At 46.2% G+C, this 25456-nt stretch overlaps 1 protein-coding gene across 19 annotated transcripts in view; it reads left to right on the top strand.

Annotated features, from left to right (window-relative positions):
- The window catches only part of AOPEP (aminopeptidase O (putative)), a 422437-nt gene that overhangs the window by 235119 nt on the left and 161862 nt on the right, over positions 1-25456 (top strand). For 15 of the 19 annotated variants that reach the window (XR_011567945.1, XR_011567946.1, XM_070794246.1 and 12 more), the window contains 2 exons: positions 18368-18557; positions 22594-22703. Coding sequence is in view for 17 of the 19 variants with exons in the window: in XM_070794246.1 (XP_070650347.1) it covers positions 18368-18557; positions 22594-22703 (300 nt within the window). In the remaining 2 variants the exon portion in view is untranslated. The remainder of the gene's footprint in view (positions 1-18367; positions 18558-22593; positions 22704-25456) is intronic. The other 4 variants (XM_070794247.1, XM_070794249.1, XM_070794253.1 and 1 more) reach the window with 1 other exon arrangement.

The raw sequence follows: 25456 nt of genomic DNA on the forward strand, positions 1-25456 counted from the left end.
CCGCCCACCTGATGCACACAAGGCCCAGTGTCCTGACTTCTAATAGCATAGATTTTTGCCAGTGAGACCCAGTCAGACATCTGACTTAGAGAACTGTAAAATTTGTGCTCTTTTAAGCCCCTAAGTTTGTGGTTATTTGTTACAGCAGCCATAGAAAGCTGACACAGTGATGGTAGATGGTAGAGTCCCAAGTCAAAGCCAGGGCGCTGTCTCCAAACCCTGAGTTCTTAAAAACCACCACCAGGTATAGTATTGCCTTTAGCTTTAGTAGAGTTTTGGCCCTCTGTGGAGGATCAGAAGGTAAATAAAAGTCAAATTTTTGCCAGCATCAGGTGAAGTTGGGAAATAGGTGGAATGTGTCTTTGAAGTATGCAACTTGCCCACCCCACTATCCACATGTTTAGAATGCCTCCTGTCTAGAAAAATGTGATATGGTATGTTACTAACACTTCAGTGTGGATTAATTTATTATATTATCCTCCCCCAAAGTATTTGCTAGAGAAGGAAATGACAACCCACTCCAGTATTCTTGCCTGAAAAACTCCATGGACAGAGGAGCCTGGCCGGCTACAGTCCATAGGGTCACCAAAGAGTCAGACATGACTTAGCGACGAAACAACCACAAAAGTATTTGCATTCTAAAAGACCCAAGGAATGACTCTCTAATATTGATGAGAAAGAGGGCTACCCTGGGGTACTGCAGCTGACCCTGTGGGTTGGTGAGCCCAGCACCCCATAAGCAATCCCCTTCCTCCTATCTACCTCTACCAGAGAATCAGAAAAAAACAAAAATCTGCTTACCCAATGCTGCCCTGTAACTTGGGTTACCAATGAGGGGAAATATGCTGCAGGCTTTCTAGGAAAGATTCCTATGAAAGGAATAGATGTTGCTGGCGCAGCTTCCCTCCTCTGCACCTCCCCCTTCCTTTTTCCTTCTTTTGAATATGCAAGTGATGCCTGCAGCTGTGGTGGCCACCTTGTGACCATGAGGTAGCAAGCATGAAGATAAAAGTGAGCATGGTAAGGGCGGCAGAGTATGGTTGTTGTTTATCAGTCACTCAGTCACGTCCGATTCTTTGGGACCCCATGAATGGCAGCATGCCAGTCTTCCCTGTCCTTCACTATCTCCCTGAGTTTGCTCAAACGCATGTCCATTGTGTTGGTGATGCCATCTACTCATCTCATCCTCTGCAGCTCCCCCTTCCCCTTTGCCTTCAGTCTTTCCCAGCATCAGGGTCTTTTCCAATGAGTCAGCTTTCTGTACCAGGTGGCCAAAGTATTGGAGCTTCAGCTCGAGCAGCAGTCCTTTCAATGAATATTCAGTGTTGATTTCCTTTAGGAGTAATTGGTTTGATCTCCTTGCTGTCCAGGGGACTCTCAAGAGTCTTCTCTAGCACCAGAGTTTGAAAGCATCAATTCTTTGACTCTCAGCCTTCTTTATAGTCCAATTCTCACATCCACATGTGACCATTGGAAAAAAAAACATAGCTTTGACTGTACAGAACTTTGTCATCAAAGTGATGTCTTTGCTTTTTAAGAAGATGTCTAGGTTCGTCATAGCTTTTCTTCCAAGGAGCAAGCGTCTTTTAATTTCATGACTGCAGTCACCATCTGCAGTGGTTTTGGAGCCCAAGAAAATAAAGTCTGTCATCGTTGCCATTTTTTCCCCCTTCTATTTACCATGAAGTAATGGGATCAGATGCCCTGACCTTAGTTTTCTGAATGTTGAGTTTTAAGCCAGATTTTTTACTCTCCTCATCAAAGAATCTCTCTCTGACCACACTGCTGAGTCACGGAACCAACCAGCAGCCATCCTCCTCAAGGGCTCGTGTTACGGGGAGGGAGAAAACCTCTCCTTGTGTGTGCCAGCGCTAGTCGTCTTTTCTGTTACTTGCAACTGAAGGCACCCCAAACGTGGACACGGGCACTAAGAATTATTCCAAAGGTGAAGAATTCCTACGGTCCCCTCCCCCCATACACATACTATCAGTAAAGTGAGCACCTCCAGGGGAACCATCCCAGGAAAATGGGACTTAACTCTAGATAGCCAGGAAACCTGATACGTTTGGAGAAGAAATGCAGTGCTCGTAATTTTAAATGAAAAAGGTTAGCAAGACCTTTTACTTGTTTATTTTTGTTTCTGGTAAGGTTTATTACCTTTTTAAGGGAAATGCTGTTAAGTTCAGTACCTCTGAGCATGACCATCTGTTTCATACTTTCTAGGACCACCCTAGAAAATATGAGGCATATTGTCCCTTTATCTCCATGCGTATGCTGTGTTGGGCTATTTGTGGAGTCACAAAGTGAGATTCGGAAATATGGCTATTGTTCTTAAAAGCTCAGTTATTTATGAACCCCCAAGAGCCAGATGATCCCCTATTCTTAATGGCACTTATTGCTGTGGATGAGTACTTTCAAAAATTCAGAGAGACATTTACTTTGTAAGCAACCACTAAGAAGATCTCTGGCTGGATAAAGATAACTGAGCAGGCTAATCCTTTTAACAAAGGTGGTGATATATATTATGGCAGCTGAATGCTCCTTTACAGGCCTGGGAGAACAATCAGTGAATTCATTCATTTAATTCATGAATTTTCCTTCTATTTACACTTTAAACAAACATGCCAGTTGTTTGCTTAGCTAACAAGCTCTGCCTTCATTATAAGCCATTAGTGGCTGGCAATAATTGAAACTGTGTTTGGGTTTAAAAAGTACAATAAACCCAATTAATCCCACTCTTAGTAATATGGAATTTGTAGTGACTGACTTGACCTAGGCTGGAGTTTGTGTCTGCTCTCTTCACAAAGCCAGAGTTGCTGAACTGTCTTATAGCCATAAGCAAGTTTGATAGTAGATTTTTTTCATAAGAAAAACTAAACAGGTTAAATCCACATGTCCATAAGGAGTCAGGCAGCAAATATAAATAAGCACATGAGCAGAGCACCCTTTAAGAAATACCTGATCTTCTCTACCTGCCTTTGATGGAGACATGGATAGAAGGAATATTTCACTTTTCTCTTAATCCTGTTATAAGAAATAGGTAGAGGGAAGCACATATAGTCACATGATTATAAATGACAAGTGGAGTCAGCCAGTGGTGAGGAGATGGAGGAGTGGTGGGGAGCTGGCGAGCCCAAGTCCCCTTTGAAAGGGTCAGCTGCTGTTCAGCTGCAGTTACTACATAGGAATGTGAGTCGAGTGTAGTCACATCTTGCAAATTTTAAATAAAATTAGAAAATCTGGATTTCTAGTGAAATCTTCCCATTTATAAATTTTGCCAATTGATTTTTTTTTTTTTAAGTTAAAAAGCAGCTGCCACAGTGCAGATTAGTGGCTCTCAAAGTGTGGTCCCTGGATCAGCAACATCAGTATCACTGGATACTTTATAAAAAAGGCAGATCTCAGGCCCCACCCAGGCCTGTGAATCAGACTCTTTGAAGTTGTGGGTCCAACAATGTTTTAAGAAGCCCTTCAGGTGGACTGCCGGGTTCAGCAATACTGCAGGCAACACACATGAAAAAGTTATCAGTAATTTATACGAAATTCAGATTTAACTGTGTGTCTGGTATTTATCTAGCAACTGTATCTTTAGGTGATTCTGAAACACATCTCACATGGATCAAGCGAAACATGCAAAAGAGAGCCAGGCTGCCTATATCTGAATCAGCTTTGATACATACTAACTATGGGATCTTGGCAGAGCAGTTGTGTAACTGCTCTATGACTCAGTTTACCTGCATGTAAAATGGGGATAATAATATCTCTCTCACAGGGTTATTGTTAGAATTAAATGAGTTAGTGAATGGAAAGTCCTTAGAATGGTGCCTGAGAAAGGTTAAGCAACATCTAAGAGTTTACCATCATCAGTCCTTTATTTTTCCTTTCCTTTTTCTCCACCACCATCATTCCAACTGTCAGGGAATACTTGAATACAGCTTCCTTCAGTTCTCTTATCCTTGAACAAACTTTGATTTTGTGATAGAACTGATTCTACACCCTAGGCCCTCAGGTAGCCCTAGTGCTTGTTCTCACACAAAGTAACCTCTTGCTTTGAAAGCTAGCTGAAAAATGGTGTGGCTGTCTGTGTACCAGTGGCTGCTTCCAGGGCTCTCTCTCTCAGCCTGCGTTCCGTGCTGCACCAAGGCCTGTGTCTATAACCACCTGCCTTTTGGCTTCATGTGTGCCTTCACCAGCCCCCAGTACGCCACTGAATCACATTTCTGACCACATCTCGCAGTTTCAGATCCCCAGACTGCCTGACGGGGCCGTGGATGCTTGTTCGCCGTTGTGAAAGCAAACTGATGGCCCCCTCCCGATTAAATTTCTGAGTACTCTTTGGGAAATCCCCACCATTTCTTTCTCTAGACTTGATTTGCAAACCCAAAGTGCTTGCACTGTATTTCAAAGGAAACTCATAACCGCACTGCTCTTACTGAGGGTGGTGCAAGCTGCCTAAATGTGCCCCTTCATGAAGCAGCTTTCCATGCTGCCACATGGTCACAAATGACAGACTTGTACACACAGAGAAAACCAACTGGATGAGCTCTTCAGCTTCTCAGCTGCGCCGTGTTATTGCTGTTCTGGGAATGAAGCACGATGCATTATTTTATTAAATAAAGATTTTCCCTGTATCACAGTAGAGGCTAATTTTATTAGCTCTCTTTATGGGAACAAACGTCATCACCCTGGCTGGGGAGGCCGGGAGTTGGGGGTAAGGGAGCGGAGAGAATCACATTTGGTCATCCACGTGCTCCAGTGGAGGCTGCCAACATGTTTTAATTGGTAATTACTTACCAGAAGAGTTCTCCAGATCCTGCAGAAAACGCACAGCTCTCAGTTCATAACTCACTTACAGATGATTCAGAAGACATCTTCAGCTACAATAAATATCGTTGATATAGTTTGGGTATGGCTGTGCCCCTGGTGTCCAAAACACCGGAGTGTTCAATAACTTCAAGAAGTGAATCCTTTGTTCTCCTCTCTGAGAATCCGGAGACTCCTTAGGCTGAACATGTACCTTAAGCTTCAGAAACAGGAATTGTAAAATGCTATCATATACTGTCTTTTGTCTCTTGATTCTTTAGCTTTCAAACCTGAAATAGTCACTGGCAGCTTTATTTAGCATTTTAGGTGAGCATGACCACAAGATGCCAACCCCACCACCTTCTCAAGATAGAGTAGGCCAAGTTAGGTGTAGTCAACTCCTAAAACTGAGTACTAATGCTGCCTCCACTTAGCATGCAGCGCTGAGGTCCAGAAAACCAGCACTAGGAACGATGTCTGCCCATAGAAGTGAAGTGTCCACCACTCTGCTATGGCTCTGCAGTCTCTGGCCAGAGGCGATCTTTGTTTTCAAGAGTCAGAGGTGGTCTCCATGTTTTGTCATTCAGTCAGCTCAGTTCAGTTCAGTCGCTCAGTCATGTCCGACTCTTTGCAACCCCATGAATCGCAGCACGCCAGGCCTCCCTGTCCATCACCAACTCCCAGAGTTCACTCAAACTCATGTCGATCGAGTCAATGATGCCATCCAGCCATCTCATCCTCTGTCTTCCCCTTCTCCTCCTGCCCCCAATCCCTCGCAGCATCAGAGTCTTTTCCAATGAGTCAACTCTTCACATGAGGCGGCCAAAGTATTTGAGTTTCAGCTTTAGCATCAGTCCTTCCAATGAACACCCCGGACTGATCTCCTTTAGGATGGACTGGTTGGATCTCCTTGCAGGCTAAGGGACTCTCAAGAGTCTTCTCCAACACCACAGTTCAAAAGTATAAATTCTTCGGTGCTCAGCTTTCTTCACAGTCCAACTCTCACATCCATACACGACCACTGGAAAAACCATAGCCTTGACTAGATGGACCTGCTTTTGAATATGCTGTCTGGGTTGGTCATAACTTTCCTTCCAAGGAGTAAGCATCTTTTAATTTCATGGCTGCAGTCACCATCTGCAGCGATTTTGGAGCCCCCAAAAATAAAGTCTGACACTGTTTCCACTGTTTCCCCATCTATTTCCCAGGAAGTGATGGGACCAGATGCCATGATCTTAGTTTTCTGAATGTTGAGCTTTAAGCCAACTTTTTCACTCTCGTCTTTCACTTTCATCAAGAGGCTTTTTAGTTCCTCTTCACTTTCTGCCATAAGGGTGATGTCAACTGCATATCTGAGGTTATTGATATTTCTCCTGGCAATCTTGATTCCAGCTTGTGCTTCTTCCAGCCTAGCGTTTCTCATGATGTCCTCTGCATATAAGTTAAATAAGCAGGGTGACAATATACAGCCTTGACGTACTCCTTTTCCTATTTGGAACCAGTCTGTTGTTCCATGTCCATTCTAACTGTTGCTTCCTGACCTGCATATAGGTTCCTCAAGAGGCAGGTCAGATGGTCTGGTATTCCCATCTCTTTCAGAATGTTCCACAGTTTATTGTGATCCACACAGTCAAAGGCTTTGTCATTATCATGCTATTATTATTTTCTCTTAGCAGTTGGCCAAGGCCAACGCTCTCCCCAGAAGCACCCCTTCCCCCCTCCTTGTGCCTCAGTAAGAGCCCCCTCTCCTCCCAGCTGTTATCCATGGTCAGCTTTCAGGCCTTACCCTGTCTTCTATGAGCAGCCATGGAAAACATGGTGGGATCCAGGAGTTATACCTCCACATGCAACGAAACCATGCACTTCTCCTGAGATAACCACTGTAAACCAGAGATGATAAACTTGTAGCTCCTGTCCTTGGGTTCGTTTGCTCTGACACAGCATTATTTTTTAAATTTTGTCTACTTCTTCCTGTTGTTTTCTACTTTCCTCCTGTAGTTACCTGTTTCCTTATATTATTATCACTCCCCTAATCTTGTTATCTGGTTCCAAATAGGAAAAGGAGTACATCAAGGCTGTGTATTGTCACCCTACTTATTTAACTTCTATGCAGAGTACATCACGAGAAACTCTGGGCTGGATGCAGCACAAGCTGGAATCAAGATTGCCAGGAGAAATATCAATAACCTCAGATATGCAGATGACACCACCCTTATGGCAGAAAGTGAAGAGGAACTAAAAAGCCTCTTGATGAAAGAGGAGAGTGAAAAAGTTGGCTTAAAGCTCAACATTCAGAAAACTAAGATCATGGCATCTGGCCCCATCACTTCATGGGAAATAGATGGGGAAACAGTGGAAACAGTGTCAGACTTTATTTTGGGGGGGGCTCCAAAATCGCTGCAAATTGGACTGCAGCCGTGAAATGAAAAAACGCTTACTCCTTGGAAGGAAAGTTATGACCAACCTAGATAGCATATTCAAAAGCAGAGACATTACTTTGCCAACAAAGGTCCATCTAGTCAAGGCTATGGTTTTTCCAGTGGTCGTGTATGGATGTGAGAGTTGGACTGTGAAGAAAGCTGAGCACCAAAGAATTGATGCTTTTGAACTGTGGTGTTGGAGAAGACTCTTGAGAGTCCCTTGGACTGCAAGGAGATCCAACCAGTTCCTCCTAAACAAGATCAGTCCTGGGTGTTCATTGGAGGGACTGATGGTTGAAGCTGAAACTCCAGTACTTTGGCCACCTGATGTGAAGAGTTGACTCATTGGAAAAGACTCTGATGCTGGGAGGGATTGGGGGCAGGAGGAGAAGGGGAAGGGGACGACAGAGGATGAGATGGCTGGATGGCATCACCAACTCAATGGACATGTGTTTGAGTGAACTCTGGGAGTTGGTGATGAACAGGGAAGCCTGGCGTGCTGCGATTCATGGGGTTGCAAAGAGTTAGACACGACTGAACAACTGAACTGAACTAAAAGAACTAAAGAGCCTTTTGATGAAAGTGAAAGCAGAGAGTGGAAAGTTGGCTTAAAGCTCAACATTCAGAAAACTAAGATCATGGCATCCAGTCTCATCACTTCATGGCAAATAGATAAGGAAACTGTGGAAACAGTGGCTGACTTTATTTTGGGGGGCTCCAAAATCACTGCAGATGGTGATTGCAGCCATGAAATTAAAAGACACTTACTCCTTGGAAGGAAAGTTATGACCAACCTAGATAGCATATTCAAAGGCAGAGACATTACTTTGCCAACAAGGTCCGTCTAGTCAAGGCTATGGTTTTTCCAGTAGTCATATATGGATGTGAGAGTTGGACTATAAAGAAAGCTGAGTGCTGAAGAATTGATGCTTTTGAACTGTGGTGTTGGAGGAGACTCTTGAGAGTCCCTCGGACTGCAAGGAGATCTAACCAGTCCATCCTAAAGGAGATCAGTCCTGGTGTTCATTGGAAGGACTGATGTTGAAGCTGAAACTCCAATACTTTGGCCACCTCATGCGAAGAGCTGACTCACTTGAAAGGACCCTGATGTTGGGAAAGATTGAAGGCAGGAGGAGAAGGGGACGACAGAAGTTGAAATGGTTAGATGGCATCACCAATTCAATGGACATGAATTTGGGTAAACTCCGGGAGTTGGTGATGGACAGGGAGGCCTGGCGTGCTGCGGTTCATGGAGTTGCAAAGAGTGGGACATGACTGAGGGACTGAACTGAAGTGAACTGAATCTGGTTATCTACTTCCTTCATCTTGTTCTCCACTTCCCATCTTGTTTTCTACTCTCTACCTTTTGTTATCTGCTCTCCTCATTTTATCTGTTTCCCACCTCTCCTTATCTACTTCCCCATCTCTTTATCGACTTCCCTCGATTGTTGTCTGCTTCCTTACTTTTGTTATCAGCTTCCCCCATCTTATCTACTTCCCCTATCTCTCTCTCTCCTCTCTCATCTCCTTGTCTACTTCCTCCGCGTCATTGTCTACTTTCCCACTGTTATCCACCTCCCTCTTTTTGTCATCTTCTTGGCTCCTGAAGTCCTTTGAGTTTGTGACCTGCTTTCAACCATCTCTTCTTGAAAAAAAGAAAAATCAGAAGATTTGCAGGGCAGTGAAACTATTTTGTATGATACCATAATGGTGGATACATGTCATGATATGTTTGTCCAAAATTCACAGCGTGCACAACACCAAGAGTGGACCCTAATGTAAACTACGGACCCTGGGTGGTGATGCATCAAGAGAGCTGTCATTTCTAATAACAAAAGCACCTTCTGATGGGGGACGTTGATAGTGGGGGAGGCTGTGTGTGACTGTGGAGGCAGGGGCATATGGGAAATTTCTGTTCCTTTCTGCTCAGTTTCTCTGTGAACCTAAAACTTCTCTAAAAAAAAATAACATCTATTTAGGAAAAAGAAGTCAGGCCTAAACAAAAGTGGGTGAAAAGTGGAGGCTGGGGAGGGGCAGTAGCAGAATGGCATGTCGTCCTCCCTGGTATCCTAAAACGCTACCCTAAGGACTGACCCACGCGCCCTCGTACGTGCCTGTCTAAGCATCTCCTTGCAGTGGCCCACAGGGACGTGGCAGAGAACGAGGTTAGGAAGAAGGGTGTTGCACTCAGGAATTCAGCCCTTGCGGAGCGGGGGGAGGGTGTGGAGCGGGCAGGCATCAGCTGTGTTAGTGATGCTCCCCTCTCTCTTCCCCTCTCCTTTCCTTCCCTACCTTCCTTCTCACCAGGAAGAGGCTGAAGCTCTGTGATCACAAGGTCTGGTAACCTCCAGTCAGTTTTCACTGTGATACGAATTTAAGGAACAGAGAGAGGTGCAGGGCATGGCTGGTGGCTCCTCTTGGGTGAACACAGAAAATGGAGTTCCAGGGAGAGTAGTGATCATTGCACCACTAGGCTTGAGATGGCACAGAGGAAGGGTGATCTTGAAATCACAGGTCTAAACCCAGTGACCCTGGGCAGAGTAAGTCAGAGTAGGGCTTCAGGGTCAAGAAAGTGTGAGCAGAAATACCAGTTCCATGACTTACCAGGTGTGTGACCTTGAGCTAGTCACTTTACCTCTCTGTACCTCACTTTCATCATTTCTAAAATGGGGATGATAATAAAATCTGTCTCTTGAGGTCATGAGGTAGATTAAATGAGATGATGTATATAAAATACAGTGCCTAGCACACTGCACATACTCAAGCACTTGAGTCTTTAGAAGAAGGATGTTTCGGGTAGAAGTCTCTGGCCCTGGGGATTCCACTCAGTCACTCTCTGCTATAGTCATGCTAGCAGTTTGAGCCAAAATTCGTTTAGATAAGTGACTACATGTTTTACTGCCTCTTTGCTATTTAGCATTTTTAAAGGAAAACACATACTAATTTAACCTTTTCTCTCAAACCTAAATCCTTGTATTGGTCAGATGCAGTAAGTTTTCTTCCAGTTGTTAGATTTGGTTTCCATCTCCGGCTACTGAAAGGGCCACATCCCCATGTCTCATAAGGCTCCAGTCTAAGACTACACTATGTGGCCAGAGTGGAATGGCTGATGGAGCAGAAGGAAGCAGTCCCAGAGCCAGAGGGGAGCAGGGGCCCTCCAGATCCATCTGGGCCATCTCTTTCCTTTGGGGCAACAGCTATGTCCCCTACCTTAGACTGCATCTGGGAGTGCGACTGAGGGATTTCATTGTAGAATGAAGGGGCTGGAACTGAGCATTTGGTTTGTAAATGTACCGGGTGAGATGCGGGCACATAACCACATCACACCTGACAGAGGAAGAGGAAGCACGTTCTGAGTTTGTTGTTCAGTCGCTAAGTTGTCCGACTCTTGTTGTCTGACTCTAAGTTGTGTCCGACTCTTTGCGACCCATGGACTGAGGTATGCCAGGCTCCTATATCCTCCACTACTTTGCAGAGTTTGTTCAGATTCATGTCCATTGAGTTGGTGATGCTATCTACTCATCTCATCCTCTGCCGCCCCCTTCTCCTTTGCCTTCAGTCTTTCCCGGTATCTTTTCCAGTGAGTCAGCTCTCTGCACAGGTGGCCAAAGTATTGGACCTTCAGCTTCAGGAGCAGTCCTTCCAGTGAATATTCAAGGTTGATTTCCTTTAGGATTGAATGGTGTGATCTCCTAGCTGTCCAAGGGACTCTCAAGATTTTTCTCCAGGACCAAGGAATTCAGTTCAGTTCAATTGCTCAGTCATGTCTGACTCATTGTGACCCTGTGGACTGTAGCATGCCAGGCTTCCCTGTTTGTCACCAACTCCCGGAGCTTGTTCAAACTCATGTCCATCAAGTCAGTGATGCCATCCAACCTCTGTCATCCCCTTTTCCCCCTGCTTTCAATCTTTCCCAGCATCAGGGTCTTTTCCAGTGAGTCAGTTCTCTGCATCAGGAGGCCAAAGTATTGGAGCTTCAGCTTCAGCATCAGTCCTTCCAATGAATATTCAGGACTGATTTCCTTTAGGATGGACTGGGTGGATCTCCTTGCAGTCCAAGGGACTGTTGAGAATCTTCTCCAACATCACAGTTCAAAAGCATCAGTTCTTAGCTGCTCAGCTTTCTTTATAGTTCAACTCTCACATCCATATATGACTACAGGAAAAACCATAGCTTTGACTAGATGGACCTTTGTTGGCAAAGTAATGTCTCTGCTTTTTAATATGCTCTCTAGGGTGGTCATAGCTTTTCTTCCAAGGAGCAAGTGTCTTTTAACTTCATGGCTACAGTCACCATCTGCGGTGATTTTGGAGCCTCCCAAAATAAAGTCTCTCACTGTTTCCCCATCTATTTGCCATGAAGTGAGCAAATTTGGAAAACTTAGCAGTGGCCACAGGACTGGAAAAGGTCAGTTTTCATTCCAATCCCAAAGAAAGGCAATGCCAAAGAATGCTCAAACTACCACACAATTGTACTTATCTCACATGCTAGTAAAGTAATGCTCAAAATTCTCCAAGCCAGGCTTCAGCAATACGTGAACCGTGAACTTCCTGATGTTCAAGCTGGTTTTAGAAAAGGCAGAGGAACCAGAGATCAAATTGCCAACATCTGCTGGATCATGGAAAAAGCAAGAGAGTTCCAGAAAAACATCTATTTCTGCTTTATTGACTATGCCAAAGCCTTTGACTGTGTGGATCACAATAAACTATGGAAAATTCTTCAAGAGATGGGAATACCAGACCACCTGATCTGCCTCTTGAGAAATCTGTATGCAGGTCAGGAAGCAACAGTTAGAACTGGACATGGAACAACAGATTGGTTCCAAATAGGAAAAGGAGTACATCAAGGCTGTATATTGTCACCCTGTTTATTTAACTTCTATGCAGAGTACATCATGAGAAACGCTGGACTGGAAGAAACACAAGCTGGAATCAAGATTGCCGGGAGAAATATCAATAACCTCAGATATGCAGATGACACCACCCTTATGGCAAAAAGTGAAGAGGAACTAAAAAGCCTCTTGATGAAAGTGAAGACGAGAGTGAAAAACTTGGCTTAAATCTCAACGTTCAGAAAATGAAGATCGTGGCATCTGGTCTCATCACTTCATGGGAAATAGATGGGCAAACAGTGTCAGACTTTATTTTGGGGGGCTCCAAAATCGCTGCAGATGGTGACTGCAGCCGTGAAATGAAAAGACACTTACTCCTTGGAAGGAAAGTTATAACCAACCTAGATAGCATATTCAAAAGCAGAGACATTACTTTGCCAACAAAGGTCCGTCTAGTCAAGGCTATGGTTTTTCCTGTGGTCATGTATGGATGTGAGAGTTGGACTGTGAAGAAGGCTGAGCGCCAAAGAATTGATGCTTTTGAACTGTGGTGTTGGAGAAGACTCTTGAGAGTCCCTTGGACTGCAAGGAGATCCAACCAGTCCATTCTGAAGGAGATCAGCCCTGGGATTTCTTTGGAAGGAATGATGCTAAAGCTGAAACTCCAGTACTTTGGCCACCTCATGTGAAGAGTTGACTCATTGGAAAAGACTCTGATGCTGGGAGGGATTGGGGGCAGGAGGAGAAGGGGACGACAGAGGATGAGATGGCTGGATGGCATCACTGACTTGATGGACATGAGTCTGGGTGAACCCCGGGAGTTGGTGATGGACAGGGAGGCCTGGCGTGCTGTGATTCATGGGGTTGCAAAGAGTCGGACATGACTGAGCGACTGAACTGAACTGATGGGTCTGATGCCATGATCTTAGTTCTCTGAATGCTGAGTTTTAAGCCAACTTTTTCACTCTCGTCTTTCACTTTCATCAAGGGGCTCTTTAGTTCTTCTTCGCTCTCTGCCATATGGGTGGTGTCATCTGTGTATCTGAGGTTATTGCTATTTCTCCTGGCAATCTTGATTCCAGCTTGTGCTTCTTCCAGCCTGGCATTTCACATGATATACTCTGCATATAAGTTAAATAAGCAGGGTGACAATATACAGCCTTGACATACTCCTTTCCCAATTTGGACCCAGTCTGTTGTTTCATGTCTGGTTCTAACTGTTGCTTCTTGACCTGCATACAGATTTCTCAGGAGACAGGTAAGGTGGTCTGGTATTTCCATCTCTTGAAGAATTTTCCACAGCTTGTTGTGATCCACACAAAGGCTTTAGCATTGTCAATAAAGAAGAAGTAGGTGTTTTTCTGGAACTCTCTTGCTTTTTCGTTGATCCAAGGGATGTTGGCAATTTGATCTCTGGTTCCTCTGCCCTTTCTAACTTCAGCTTGAACATCTGGAAGTTCACGGTTCACGTACTGTTGAAGCCTGGCTTGGAGAATTTTGAGCATTACTTCACTAACGTGTGAGATGAGTGCAACTGTGCGGTAGTCTGAGCATTCTTTGGCATTGCCTTTCTTTGGGATTGGAATGAAAACTGACCTTTTCCAGTCCTGTGGCCACTGCTGAGTTTTCCAAATTTGCTGACATATTGAGTGCAGCACTTTCACAGCATCATCTTTTAGGATTTGAAATAGCTTAACTGGAATTCCATCACCTCCACTAGCTTTGTTCATAGTGATGCTTCCTAAGGCCCACTTGACTTCACATTCCAGGATGTCTGCCTCTAGGTGAGTGATCACACCACCGTGTTACCTAGGTCATGAAGATCTTTTTTGTACAGTTCTGTGTATTCTTGCCACTTCTTAATATCTTCTACTTCTGTTAGGTCCATACCATTTCTGTCCTTTATTGTGCCCATTTTTGCATGAAATGTTACCAAGGGATGGGTAACTCCTATTTGTCCTCCCTTTCACATTGCCCCAAGCTACTTACTCTGAGTCTGTATGCATACTCTGCTGCTGCTGCTGCTGCTAAGTCGCTTTAGTCGTGTCCAACTCTGTGCGACCCCACGGACGGACTGCAGCCCACCAGGCTCCTCTGTCCATGGGATTTTCCAGGCAAGAGTACTGGAGTGGGGTGCCATTGCCTTCTCCCGTATGCATGCTCAATCGTGTCCAGCTCTTTGTAACCCCATGGACTGTAGCCCACCAGGCTCCTCTGTCCATCAAGTTTCCCAGGCAAGAATACTCCAGGGGAATCTTCCGAACCCAGGGATAGAACCCATATCTTCTGTGTCTCCTGCATTGGCAGTCAGATTCTTTACCACTGAGCCACCTGGGAAGCATTCCGAATCTTTAACCTTTCAGTTATCTGGATTATATTTGCAACTAATTAAGTCATGCAAGCAAAAGTTGCTTTCACATAATCATGAGGTCCTTTTAAAACTATCCAGTTTAACTCTGGAAGTACTCAGGGTTCCCTTCTTTCTTGATTTTTCTTTCCTCTCTGGAATGGAATGTTGGGCTCCACATGTTGAGACTGTGAGAAACTTTGAACCCATAAGTTCAAGCTTGGTGAGTATGTGTCTGTTTCCTGGACGAACTTCCCAAGGACCTGTATAAAAAGTGAATCTGCTCCGCCTAAGGCGTGTTGGATCTGCTCCAGGATAATGGTGGGGTGCCCTGGGGTTCTTCTTGTCCCTAACCAGAAGCAATTTCCTGTCCTCTCGGTAGGCCTGCAGCCTGCTCTAACCCGCTGGGGCCGCGGTGCTGCACCTCTCCCTGAGCTGCAAGGTGGGCCACGCCGGTCACGTCTCCCTGGACAAAGCAGAAATAAATCACACACCAGCCCCTGCTTAAGATCTGATGAAATTCTCCATTTCCTCTCCAAATTGAATTCCTCCCGAAGGACTGGAGCGGCTCCTGAGAGTAATGAAGGCACTCCTTCCTCCTCTGCTAGAAGCGTGTTTTAAATTAACGGACACGGCCTTCTAATCTGCGTGAGGAGGGAGCTTTTAGGAACAGTCCTGAGAAACTGTTTAGACCAGAAACGATATTTTTAAACTTGAGGGGGGAGGCAGCAGACAGACAATACGACGTGGCCTTTGTCGGGAGGCAGCCCCGCTGGTGGTCTCCCGGGAAGGAAGGAGCACACGCGTCCCGCTGGGGCCCTGCCCGCCCCCCTGCTCTGCCCCGCCCCTGCCCTGCCCCGCCCCCTGCTCTCCCCGCTGGCCCCAAGATCACTTGCAGTGAGAATTTATGACGGAGAATACAAATAAGAGGGATTGTGCTTTGTGACAGTTGAAAATATTCCTTTCCCACCCATTTCTTATTTGGGAAAAATGATCAACTCTGATTTTGAAAAACATTTTTAAAAAGAACCATTTTTAGGATGAAGATGTCACTGAAGTGATTATCTTCCATCCTCTGTAATGATGATGAATCAACAATTTGGCATTTGTAGAGGCAGTTGACACAGGCCCTTTCAAGGGAAAAAAGAAAAAAGAAAACCCGTTTTCAAATGGAGCTTGTCAGAGTGAAGACTGATGCCCGGCTGACTGACTAGGACCATGAATACAATTCTGACAACTTGGGAAAATGTGGAGCCCAGGGGTGAAACTTATAAATCAAGTGAAAGGTTTGAGTAGACAATTCTAAACATTCATTCTATTTTGAAGGAGGGTGTGAAAGAGATTATCTGTTGGTAGAGAAATATTTAATATTACTCCTTGAAGTGAGTTTGAGCATTATACTGTTCTTCATTCATTGTTGAAAAAAAAGCAGTTTAAAAATTCTAGTTACCTTTAAAAATCCTGACATTTAAGTTCAAAAGGAGAGGAGTAAATTCTCCTTAACTTGAAAAAAAATTCTATTGATCCTTTTATGTCAGGATTTTGTTAACAACCCGTGAGAAAGATTATCAAAACCTCACTCTGTGTTTTTATTTAGTTTAAGAAAGAAGCCATTTTCTTTATAGGGAGGTATGATCCATAGGTAAAACCCAACCTTAGACAGAAAACTCCGCTGCAGGAGAATTTGGGGTCTGGTTCTCAAACTGGAAAATTGCTTTTCAGGGAGAAGGTCATGTTTTCCACTGATAATAGGGTCATTTGTATCAAGCGAAACGCACACCCTTCCAATCTAGAAGGAAGTTTAAGCTTCGGTTTTCTCAGAAGACAGTAGGAAACACATTTCTCCCTGGCTAGGAAGAGAGTATTGAGGACAGGGAATGGGAATTCAGGCACCGTTCCAGCAATGTCTGGGTCTGTCCTGAGCCCAACCAAGGCCAGGGTGTATCTCCAAAATACCGGGTCTGGTGGAGACAACGAAGACTGTTGAAGGGGAAAAATTACAGGACAGGAAAATGAAATGCCACCCCCACACAGCTGCTTTGTGCATTCCTTCAGCCCTCTCAGACTTTGATATTTGCATAAAAGGGCCTGGATCAACTTCCACACTGGGACAAAGCAGCCAGCAGGTCGCTGTGGACAGCGCAGGCTTTTTCCTCATGAACAGTCTGCAATTTCACAGTCATCAACGTGTGTACCCCTCCTGGGCCGAGGGGTCAGCTCAGCCACACCATGTCTGTAACTCTGCGTGCACCGTCTGGGTCTCTGGCCAGCAGACCTTTCCAATGCAGGCTTGTCTTTGAGCCTGTTTACAAAGCCTGAAGTTACTTCTGTTTTGTTTTAGCCAAAAGGGTGAAGTGCTGCCAGCAGTATGTCTGGAATGTTATTTACTTGGTACATTTCTGTGGCTTTTCTTTGTAGCACTGCACATGCCAGAGCAAAGGGTCATTTACTTGAAAATGCCAGGTTTCGCAGTTTGTCTTCTCCATGGGCGACTTTCTCAGGAAGAGGAAGTTTAGCTCCTGTGCCTCTTGGTTCCCCCCCACCCTCCTCCCTCTCTCTCACCCTTCTCTCTTTGCTTCCTGCGTTCCTCCCTGCCTTCCTTTTTTTTTTTTTTTTTTCTCTGAGTTAGTGCTCTGAAATACTGTTGGCGCCTGCTGCATTGCACCCTTGTATCCTAAATGTCCCAGCTACACTTTTATTTCCCGGAGTTTCTGGTGGACTCTGCTGAGATCCTGGCAAACACTTTCTCATTTGCGTGCTTGCCCTGTTATTATTTCACATGAAAGCTGTCTGTTTTGGCACACATGACTGCCGTGATTTCAGTTGAGCTCCCTGAGCTGAATGGGTGATGTTGTGCAAGGGAAATACAGGTGGGGTTTTCTCTACTGGTGGCCGTGGGGGCGGAGGACAAATCTGCAAGCAGTTCTGGCTTGTGCAGAGCCCACATGATGGCAAATGCATGGCTTTTAAAGGAAGGAACCAGTGTGTACAGTTTCTTAATTTGGAAGGTTTCACAACTGCTTGTGTTCAATTGATGGAGGAGGGGTTTGTTTGTTTTTTTTTTTCAAAGCAAGTTCTTCATTCATAAGACTGTAAACAAGTCCTGGATAAATGAGAAATACCGAAGCACAGGAGGCACTCCCTTTACCTCTTCTCTCTTCAGCCTCCCTTCCTGCCGTTTCATCAGTGCAGCTCTAATCATGGTGTTTGGGGTTTTAAAGCAAAGTATGGGAAATGAGATTAGATATTAATAAATCTCCCTGGCTGGTGCCAGCCCTGGGGCCATTTGCACACCTGAGTGAGTTAACTTCCTTCTCTCTCTCTGCCTATCATTGTGGCATGTGAATTACAAGCATCTGTAGATAGGAAAAGATACCTTTGAAAATCTCAGCCTTACAGAGATTCAGCCTTTATCAGAGTCTCTTGAAACCTCACCCATCCATGGCACCTGTGAGTTTGTTACCTCTGTAACCAGCCCTGGCCTGAAAGAGAAAATGTTTGGTTCCATTCTTGTCGGCTTTTCCTGTCCTTCTGCGTGACTTCTCACTTTGTCTGTAAGCTACTCGGATTTTTGGCTGAAGGGTCTTCTTTGATCACTGTCTTGACAGCATGGGCTTCACGTTCCCACACCTGCTCTTCTTTTACAGTCCAGATTTCAGGGTAATGCTTCCACAGCCTTGTAATTTCTTCCGTGTAAAGCTCGGCGCAGGTTACTTATTACAGGTAATAGCCTTTTGATGACGGAGACAACTGCTTGGCAGAAACGGCAGCCTGAACCGCTGCCAGGAACGCAAACTGCCACTTTATTTATTTCTAAAAGCATCTAAGCTGTGAGCCTATCGGTCGTGATCTAGCATGCACATGATAATAACAGGCTGGCAGGGCTGAGAAAGCTGCCCCAGGGGGCGGCCATGACGACAGGCCCTGACAAGACTCTTGTGTGTTTTCTCCCCCATTATCCACAGCCCACACATCGTCTTCCTCTCTCAGAGCACCTTGACTGGAATGAGCCAGCTCTGTGGGACCCGTCTCTGCCATGAAATTGCTCACGCCTGGTTTGGCCTGGCGATTGGGGCTCGAGACTGGACGGAGGAGTGGCTGAGTGAAGGGTTCGCCACTCACTTGGAAGATGTATTCTGGGCCAAGGCACAGCAGGTAAGTTTCAAGTGCACTAAGCATTTCAGTACCCAGAGTCAAGTTCAACTGAGTCTTTCGCTCATTCAACAGATAGGTATTGAGTGCTCATTATGCACCTCGGCACTTGTTCTGTTTGCTTTGTAAATGAGAGGAGAGACCTTGCTCCCCGGGGGGTTCACTGAGGTTCGCGATCTAGTGATGACAGGGAGACCAGGTAGGTAAACGACAGCATCTGCAACTTGCAGGGATGAGTACTGTCAAGAAAATGAAGCCAGATAGAGAGGGGTGGAGGAAGTGCTGGTTTAGAAGGTGCTTATCGGAGAAGGTCTCTGATGAGGAGACATTTGAGCAAAGACTTGCAGAACAGGTGGTGCTGCGGCATACTCGAGTACTCCTTTGGGGTTGTGGTTGTGTTGACATCGACCGTGTTCTGCTTTGATAAGTGATGAGATGAAATTTTAAATCCAGAGTCATGATCTTAGGTGTCTGCTGCAAGTAATGAGGAATGAAGCAGCGGATGTTGCAGATTAGGGAACGAGGATGACTGTGGTACACCGGCCGCTTCCCCTCAGTTCTGACCAACTGCTGTCATGTTGAAAGGAGGGCTCAATAGAGCCTGGACTTCTAGTGTTTTAAAAGAAACTATGACTCTGGATTTTTATGTGAAATTTATCAGTGTGAAAAATATGCAGACCAAATACACACCGAGGCCAGACCTGCTCAACACACTCCTAGTTTACAAGCTCAACTTTAAAGAATTAGCCACCAGCAATAAGGAAGCTGTGGCAGCTAACCTGCTTCCTGCTTGTTTTCCAATTCCTAATATCTGGTCACATCTTTTCCCCTACCATCTCTGCATACTAGACTATTTGAATTCTGAGATTCACAAGTTTGTACACATCTGCATGATTTTGTTCAAGTTCTTTCTGCCTGTTGAAATCCTGTATATCTTTCACTAGCCAGCTCAAGGTCACCTTCCTTTGATAGCCCAGACTCTTCATCTCATTCACAGTTCAGTAATGCTCTTCTAGAAACTTTGAGTTTCCACAGTAGTTGTACTTACCTCTTTTTTCTCACTTGTTTCTTCTTCCTCCTATCCTCATGAGTAGGCGATAACCTCTTTCACAGTGGCACAGTGCCCTGCTCATCCTCCCACCCCGCTTTCCCGCCTTGGCTACTGAGCTAGCAGTGTGCATAGCTGTGTACCCCTCCACGCAGAATCCTGTGAGGAGAGGTCCCATGGCAGATTCTTGAGCAGAAAGGCTGGGTTTGAAGTAGGACCCGGGTTGGAATCCCAGCTTTGCTGCTTACCAGCTTTGTGAGTGTCAGGAGGTTAAGTCACCTCCCTGAGGCTTAGTTTCCTCATTTATAAAATGCTTAACCTTGCAGAGTGGAAGGGGTGGTGTTTGAATGAGCTTATTAGCACCGTGCCTGACACATGGAGTGTGTGCAAGAAATACCAGTTGTCCTTCTTGTTTTCGTCATCTTTGTTTTTACCACCACCTTGCATGGAGTAGGCATTCAGCAAGGATTGAATAGGTTTAATGTAAATGTGCCTCTCTCACCATCTCTCCCCTGAGGTGCTTCCATCTGAGACAGTCAGATTTGTGCTATTCTGGTAATCATGAGTGTATGTCAGGTGTCTGATGACCATCTCTCTGCCCTTTATGTCCTGAATCCCCAAAGAGCAGTCCCCCTTTATCCTTCCTCTTGCCTCTACCTCCTGGAATCTCTCTGCTTGGGTCCTGCCTCTGCTCTGCCCTGCATCTATCGGTACTGATAGAGGCACAAAGCTGGCCTGGCTGCATCTCACAGCTATAAACCTTCCATGTGTCCATTCTCTGCGAGATTCACAGAGAAAAAAGGCTAAGTCCACAACGCTGCTTTGAAAAAGGTCAGAGTCTAATGTTGAAGATAAGGAAAGCATATAGTGGAAGGAAGAAGAAAATAAGTTAGAAAAGAGAGGTAAACACTAATCAGGTGGGAGTTCAAAGGTGAAAGAGGCTAGATATGAGAAAATCCAGAAAACCTTCTTGGAGGAGATGACTTCTTATGAGCCTCAAAGGGAAAATAGGGGTTAAAGTTTCTCTGTCCCTCCTTTACCCTTAACCTGGAATAGGGGGCAGTCCACCTCATCATCCTTTAAGGTACATGCAGTAAATCGTCAATATGTGAAAACACAGACACCCCCTGAAGCGAAGTGTCCATTCTGGAATCAGCACAAAGTTTGGAAACATTTCCAGGGTTCATCCCTTGCTCTGATCCCTTCCTTGAAGGTTGAATAAGACTGAGCTGCTGGTGGTCCCTGCCAAGCCGCCTCAGCCAGAGAAAAGTGCTCCTCAGGGCAGCAGAGGGTGGGTAGCCTCAGGGGACTCTCCCGATCAACAGGTTACTTCATCACTGAACAAGGCATGAGGGTGCAATGTTACTTTTCTGCCCAGGAGACTGTACTTTGCAGCGCCACACGTTATCAAGTACAGCAAAGGGGAGTGGGGGACCTCTGAACAAGGAGATAGAAACCTCCACTCCTCTCAGTGGGATTCCATAGAGAGAAGTGAATTGAATTAGTGGCAAGTTGAGTTATATAACTTGTCATCGACTTGGAGAAAGTCTAGACTTCTTGACAGGCGTCTTAGTCAGCTCAGGCTGCCATAACAAAGTACCACAGACCAGGAGACTTAAACAAGCTGGGAAGTTCAAGATCAAGGTGCTGACAGGCTTGGTTTCAGGTGAGGCCTCTCTTCCCTGGCTTGATGAAGGCCATCTTCTCATTATGTTGTCACACAGCCCAGAGAGAGAGTTTCAGTGTCTCTTCCTCTTCTTACAAAGACACCAACCCTTTTGGATTAGGGCCTCATCCTTTTGAACTCGTTTAACCTTAATTACCTCCTTAGAGGCCCCTATCTCCAAACACAGTCACACCAGTGACTAGGTCTTCAACATAGGGTTTCTGCTGGGGGAACACAATTCAGTCCATAACAACAGGACACACAAATTTTGTTGATCATGTCACCGCTGCTAGCTACTTGGCACTTCTGTCTCTCCCTGAATGGCAACCTGCACCCTGGCCAACCCTAACCTTCCCCATTTTTAAAACATTTCACACTCTTTCCAGGCCCCATGAGCTTTGTACATGCTTCCCCTCTTCCTGAAATTTCTCCTCTCCTGGCTGACTCCTGCTTTCCCTGAGGACCAAACCCCATGTCCTCCACAGGAAAACCTTCCGAACACCCTGGTTGTCCGGGGGCTCTGGGGTCCTTCTTCAACCCCTACCATCACTGGACTCCAGTGGTTAACATTCTCATCTGTCTCCCTGGACTCCTCAAGTTCGTAGTAGTGTCCATTATGTCCCCAGGGCCTAGCAGAGACTCAGTAAATATCTGTTAGTTTCCAGGAATGCCTGTAGACACTGACAGTTCGCTCCCCAGTGGATGTCCTGCCTCCCACCCCACCCACTCCCCACTGTGGCATTTAAAGCCGAGGGGCCTTGTGAGCACACGGATGACAGCAGCCAGTTCTGCCCAGTAGGGCAGGGGTGATGGCCTTCCCGCCCGAGAGGGAGTCTAGGCATTGGGCTCTTCCTGGTTATATGCAAACAGAGTCATCTGGGTTACGTTAGCTCCACTGTAAACAGCCCTTAACAAAACCGGGGGCTGGGAAAAAATAGGAGGTAAATGGAGGGGACCTTTCCCACCCTGTGCGAAAAGACAAGGCAAGAAAGGGCTGGATGGAATCAGAGTGGAAACCGGCCCCTAGGGAGGTCTGCTCTCTCCAGGGCAGGACGGACGGGGCGGGAGTCGGGGGGGAGGGGGAGGCTGTTGGACAGGGAGCACCTCCCAAACAGGCAGCACGGGAGGGAGGGCTGGTTCTTCGTTTGAGGACCTAAAAGACCTCTTTGGCCCTCGGACTTTCCCTGTGGGGTACAAGGCATAGTGCGGGCTGTCTGTGCCATCCCCCCTGAAACAAAGCCCGCCGCTCCATTGGGCGGCTCTGACTCTGCAGAGGACAACAGTGACTGTTTTGTGCATGTGTGTTTGTGCGTCTGTGCTCCAAGCAGCTGGCCCCCCACGAGGCCCGGGAGCAGCAGGAGCTGAGGGCTTGCCTACGCTGGCGTCGCCTCCAGGACGAGGTGCAGAACTCCCCGGAGGAAATGCAGGTGTTGAGGTAAAGCCCCCATGATCCTGTCACCTTCCCGTCCTCCCTGTCACGCTCCTGCTTCCCTTCAAGGCACATCCAGGCCATCTCTTAAATCTGCTGGGTTTCCTTTTTAAATTAAATTGGGCTAGATTACTCATCCTCCCAGGGATGTGACTGTTAACATTTTAAGTCTTTCAGGGCGTGGGTTTGGATTTGCCTTCTGACATTTTCCTGGTGTCTGTGTTCAGGAAAAAAAGGGCCATTTCCCGGATCAAATTCTTCATTTGAAGTTTTAATAGTCACTTTACACGGTGACCATGGACTTGGAGAAGGTGAGGGTCTGGTAGCCTGGCAGACAGTAACCCTTTAAAGCCAAAAGGAGAAAAGAAAAAAAAAAAAGCCTTTAGGAAAATATTGATTCCTAAGTGTTTAGTAGTAACAGATGTTTGTGTCAATGGGGCCTTTTGTTCCGGCTGGGTCCCCGGCAGGAGGCCACTCCCGTGCTGGTGGGAGGATTCTACTCTTGGCTCCCTGGTTTTATTTTCAGAGCGTGTCTTGCAGCACTTGTAGGATTACTTCTCGCCATTTCACCATTTTTTTTTGGTTTCTCTCCTCTCTTTTTCTTCACTTCTCTAAATAGTTGTTTATCTGAAACCTTGAGCCTAGGCCCCAGGAGCACTGTGGTTACTATGGCAACAGAAGCTTTCCTCCTGCCCCCCTGTTGACTGGAGCCAAGCCTTTGGAATCTGCAGTCAGACAGGTGGGAAGGCGGCCATCCAGGGATCACCCCTTATTTTAGATGGCAGCCCCCAGGGCCAGTCTACCACCTGGATAGAAGCCTGCCTGGACCAGTTCTGTTGCCACTTGTTTTTAAATAAAACCCCCCTCTGCAGTGACTGCACACTAAGGCCGGGGTCTGAGGGAAATGCCGAGTCCAGCCTGACCCCGGCGAGGCTGGCCAGTGCTTTTGTGCAGCAGCGCTGGGTGTGGCCGCTCTTCCCAGGGAGATGTCTTCCCTCGCACACTAACCGCAGGCGTCAGCTGACTCATCCATTGTTTAGGAGCCAGGAGCCTGCCCTCCCCACCCAGTGCCACTATGAGCATCCTTTCCCTCAGCTGCCAGAATGGTGACACCCATGGCCGCTGTGGATAGGGTCCCCGCTCTCTCGGAAGTTTCACTTAGCAGAGACCCTCGTGTGTGCACAGCTAGTTACAGGCAGTAAGAAGCTGATGCGACGGGAACCCGGAGATTTATAGTAGGGAGGGTGGGGAGTGCCTCTTGGAGGAGCACCAAGGCCTGGAGGCAGGAAAGGGCCTGGCATGCCGGGATTGAGGAAGAAAGGAAGGTGGTGGTGTGGTTGGAAGGTCGGGAGAGGCGGATGGGAGCTGAATCATCCGGCCTTGTCCTGAGTTGCTCCAGGGCCTTATGGACAGAGGATCTGATCTGTCTGGTGTTTTTACACTGCTTCCCTGGCCACTGTGTGGCATGGACTGCAGGCAGCAGATGAAAAGCAAAGAGAAGGGTTTGAAGGCTGCAGTAGTTCACACTAGCGGTCCTGGTGGCAGTGGGGTAGACGCAGGAAGCAGACCTGTTTAAGACATGCTTTGGCAGTGGAAGCGGCAGGTCTTTGGTCTATTGAATATGGAGAAAAGGAAAATGAAAATGTCCAGAATGACTTCTAGGCTTTTGACTTGAGCAGCTGGGTAGACAGATGGTGATGCCATTTGGTGAGATGGTAAAGACTTTGGGAGGAGCAGGCTTTGGAGGGAAGAATAAAGATTTTGGTCTTGCGTGTTGTTAAGTTTGATGTGCCAAATAGACATTCAGTATGGAGAATGCAGTGGGGTTTACAAGTCAGGAGCTCAGTGGAGAGACTGAAACATTCACCCTATGGATACGTACAATTCTGAGCCCGTTGAAATCAGCAGGTAGGAAAAAAAAGTAAGAGAAGAGGTTGGGAGGAAGATGAGGAGTCAGCAGAGAAACTGGGGAAATCAGTGTAGAGAAAACCCAGAGGCCAGGAGTCATGGAACCCAGGAAAGAAGATGAGGCAAGAAGGTGAAGTGGGGTGTCAGATGTTGCTGAGGGGTTTGTAAAAGGGATGGAGAGAAGTGACCTTTGTTTGGATCACATGAAAGATGTTGGTGACCTTGACATGCATGCATTTATTCATGAGTTGTGGAAAAGGGAGTCAGATTGAAGTGGGTAGAGAGTGAATGGGAGGTCAGGAAGCAGAGACACCGAGTCTGGGCTTTGTGAGAGGAGTTGTGCTGGGAGGGGAGCAAGGTGAGGGTCTGGGAGTTTTAAGGCGGCTGATGCAGGAACAGACTGGTGTACGAGCTGTGTAACTTCACCAATCCCACCAAGACTCAAGGCTCTCAAGACTCAGTTTCCCCGCTTTCCAAGTCTCTTAAGTCCCTTCAATGCTTCCAGTTCTGAATGACCACAGACCATCCGAGTGGGTAAGGATATTATAGCTAAAGTTAGTTGACGCAATGTGTTCCCAACATATAAACAGCCAGATGTCCACTGGGAAGTCAGTACACACATGCAGAGAGCCTTGTCTCAGGGGTTCATGGAACTTCTGACGTCCAAGAGCTTTTCCTTTGTGTGTGGAGCTGGGAGAAGGAATACACTATTTTTAGACCCTTGTGCTAGAAGGCTTATTATGGCATTTGTTTTTCTTCGTATTCAGAAATTGTGTTTGCCTAAATTTAGGCTAACCATGAAATGAGTGCATTTGAAAGATTGTTGCGCATCAGTATGGAAAATATTGTTA

This window comes from Bos indicus, chromosome 8, assembly GCF_029378745.1.
Source record: "Bos indicus isolate NIAB-ARS_2022 breed Sahiwal x Tharparkar chromosome 8, NIAB-ARS_B.indTharparkar_mat_pri_1.0, whole genome shotgun sequence".
Lineage (NCBI taxonomy): Eukaryota > Metazoa > Chordata > Mammalia > Artiodactyla > Bovidae > Bos > Bos indicus.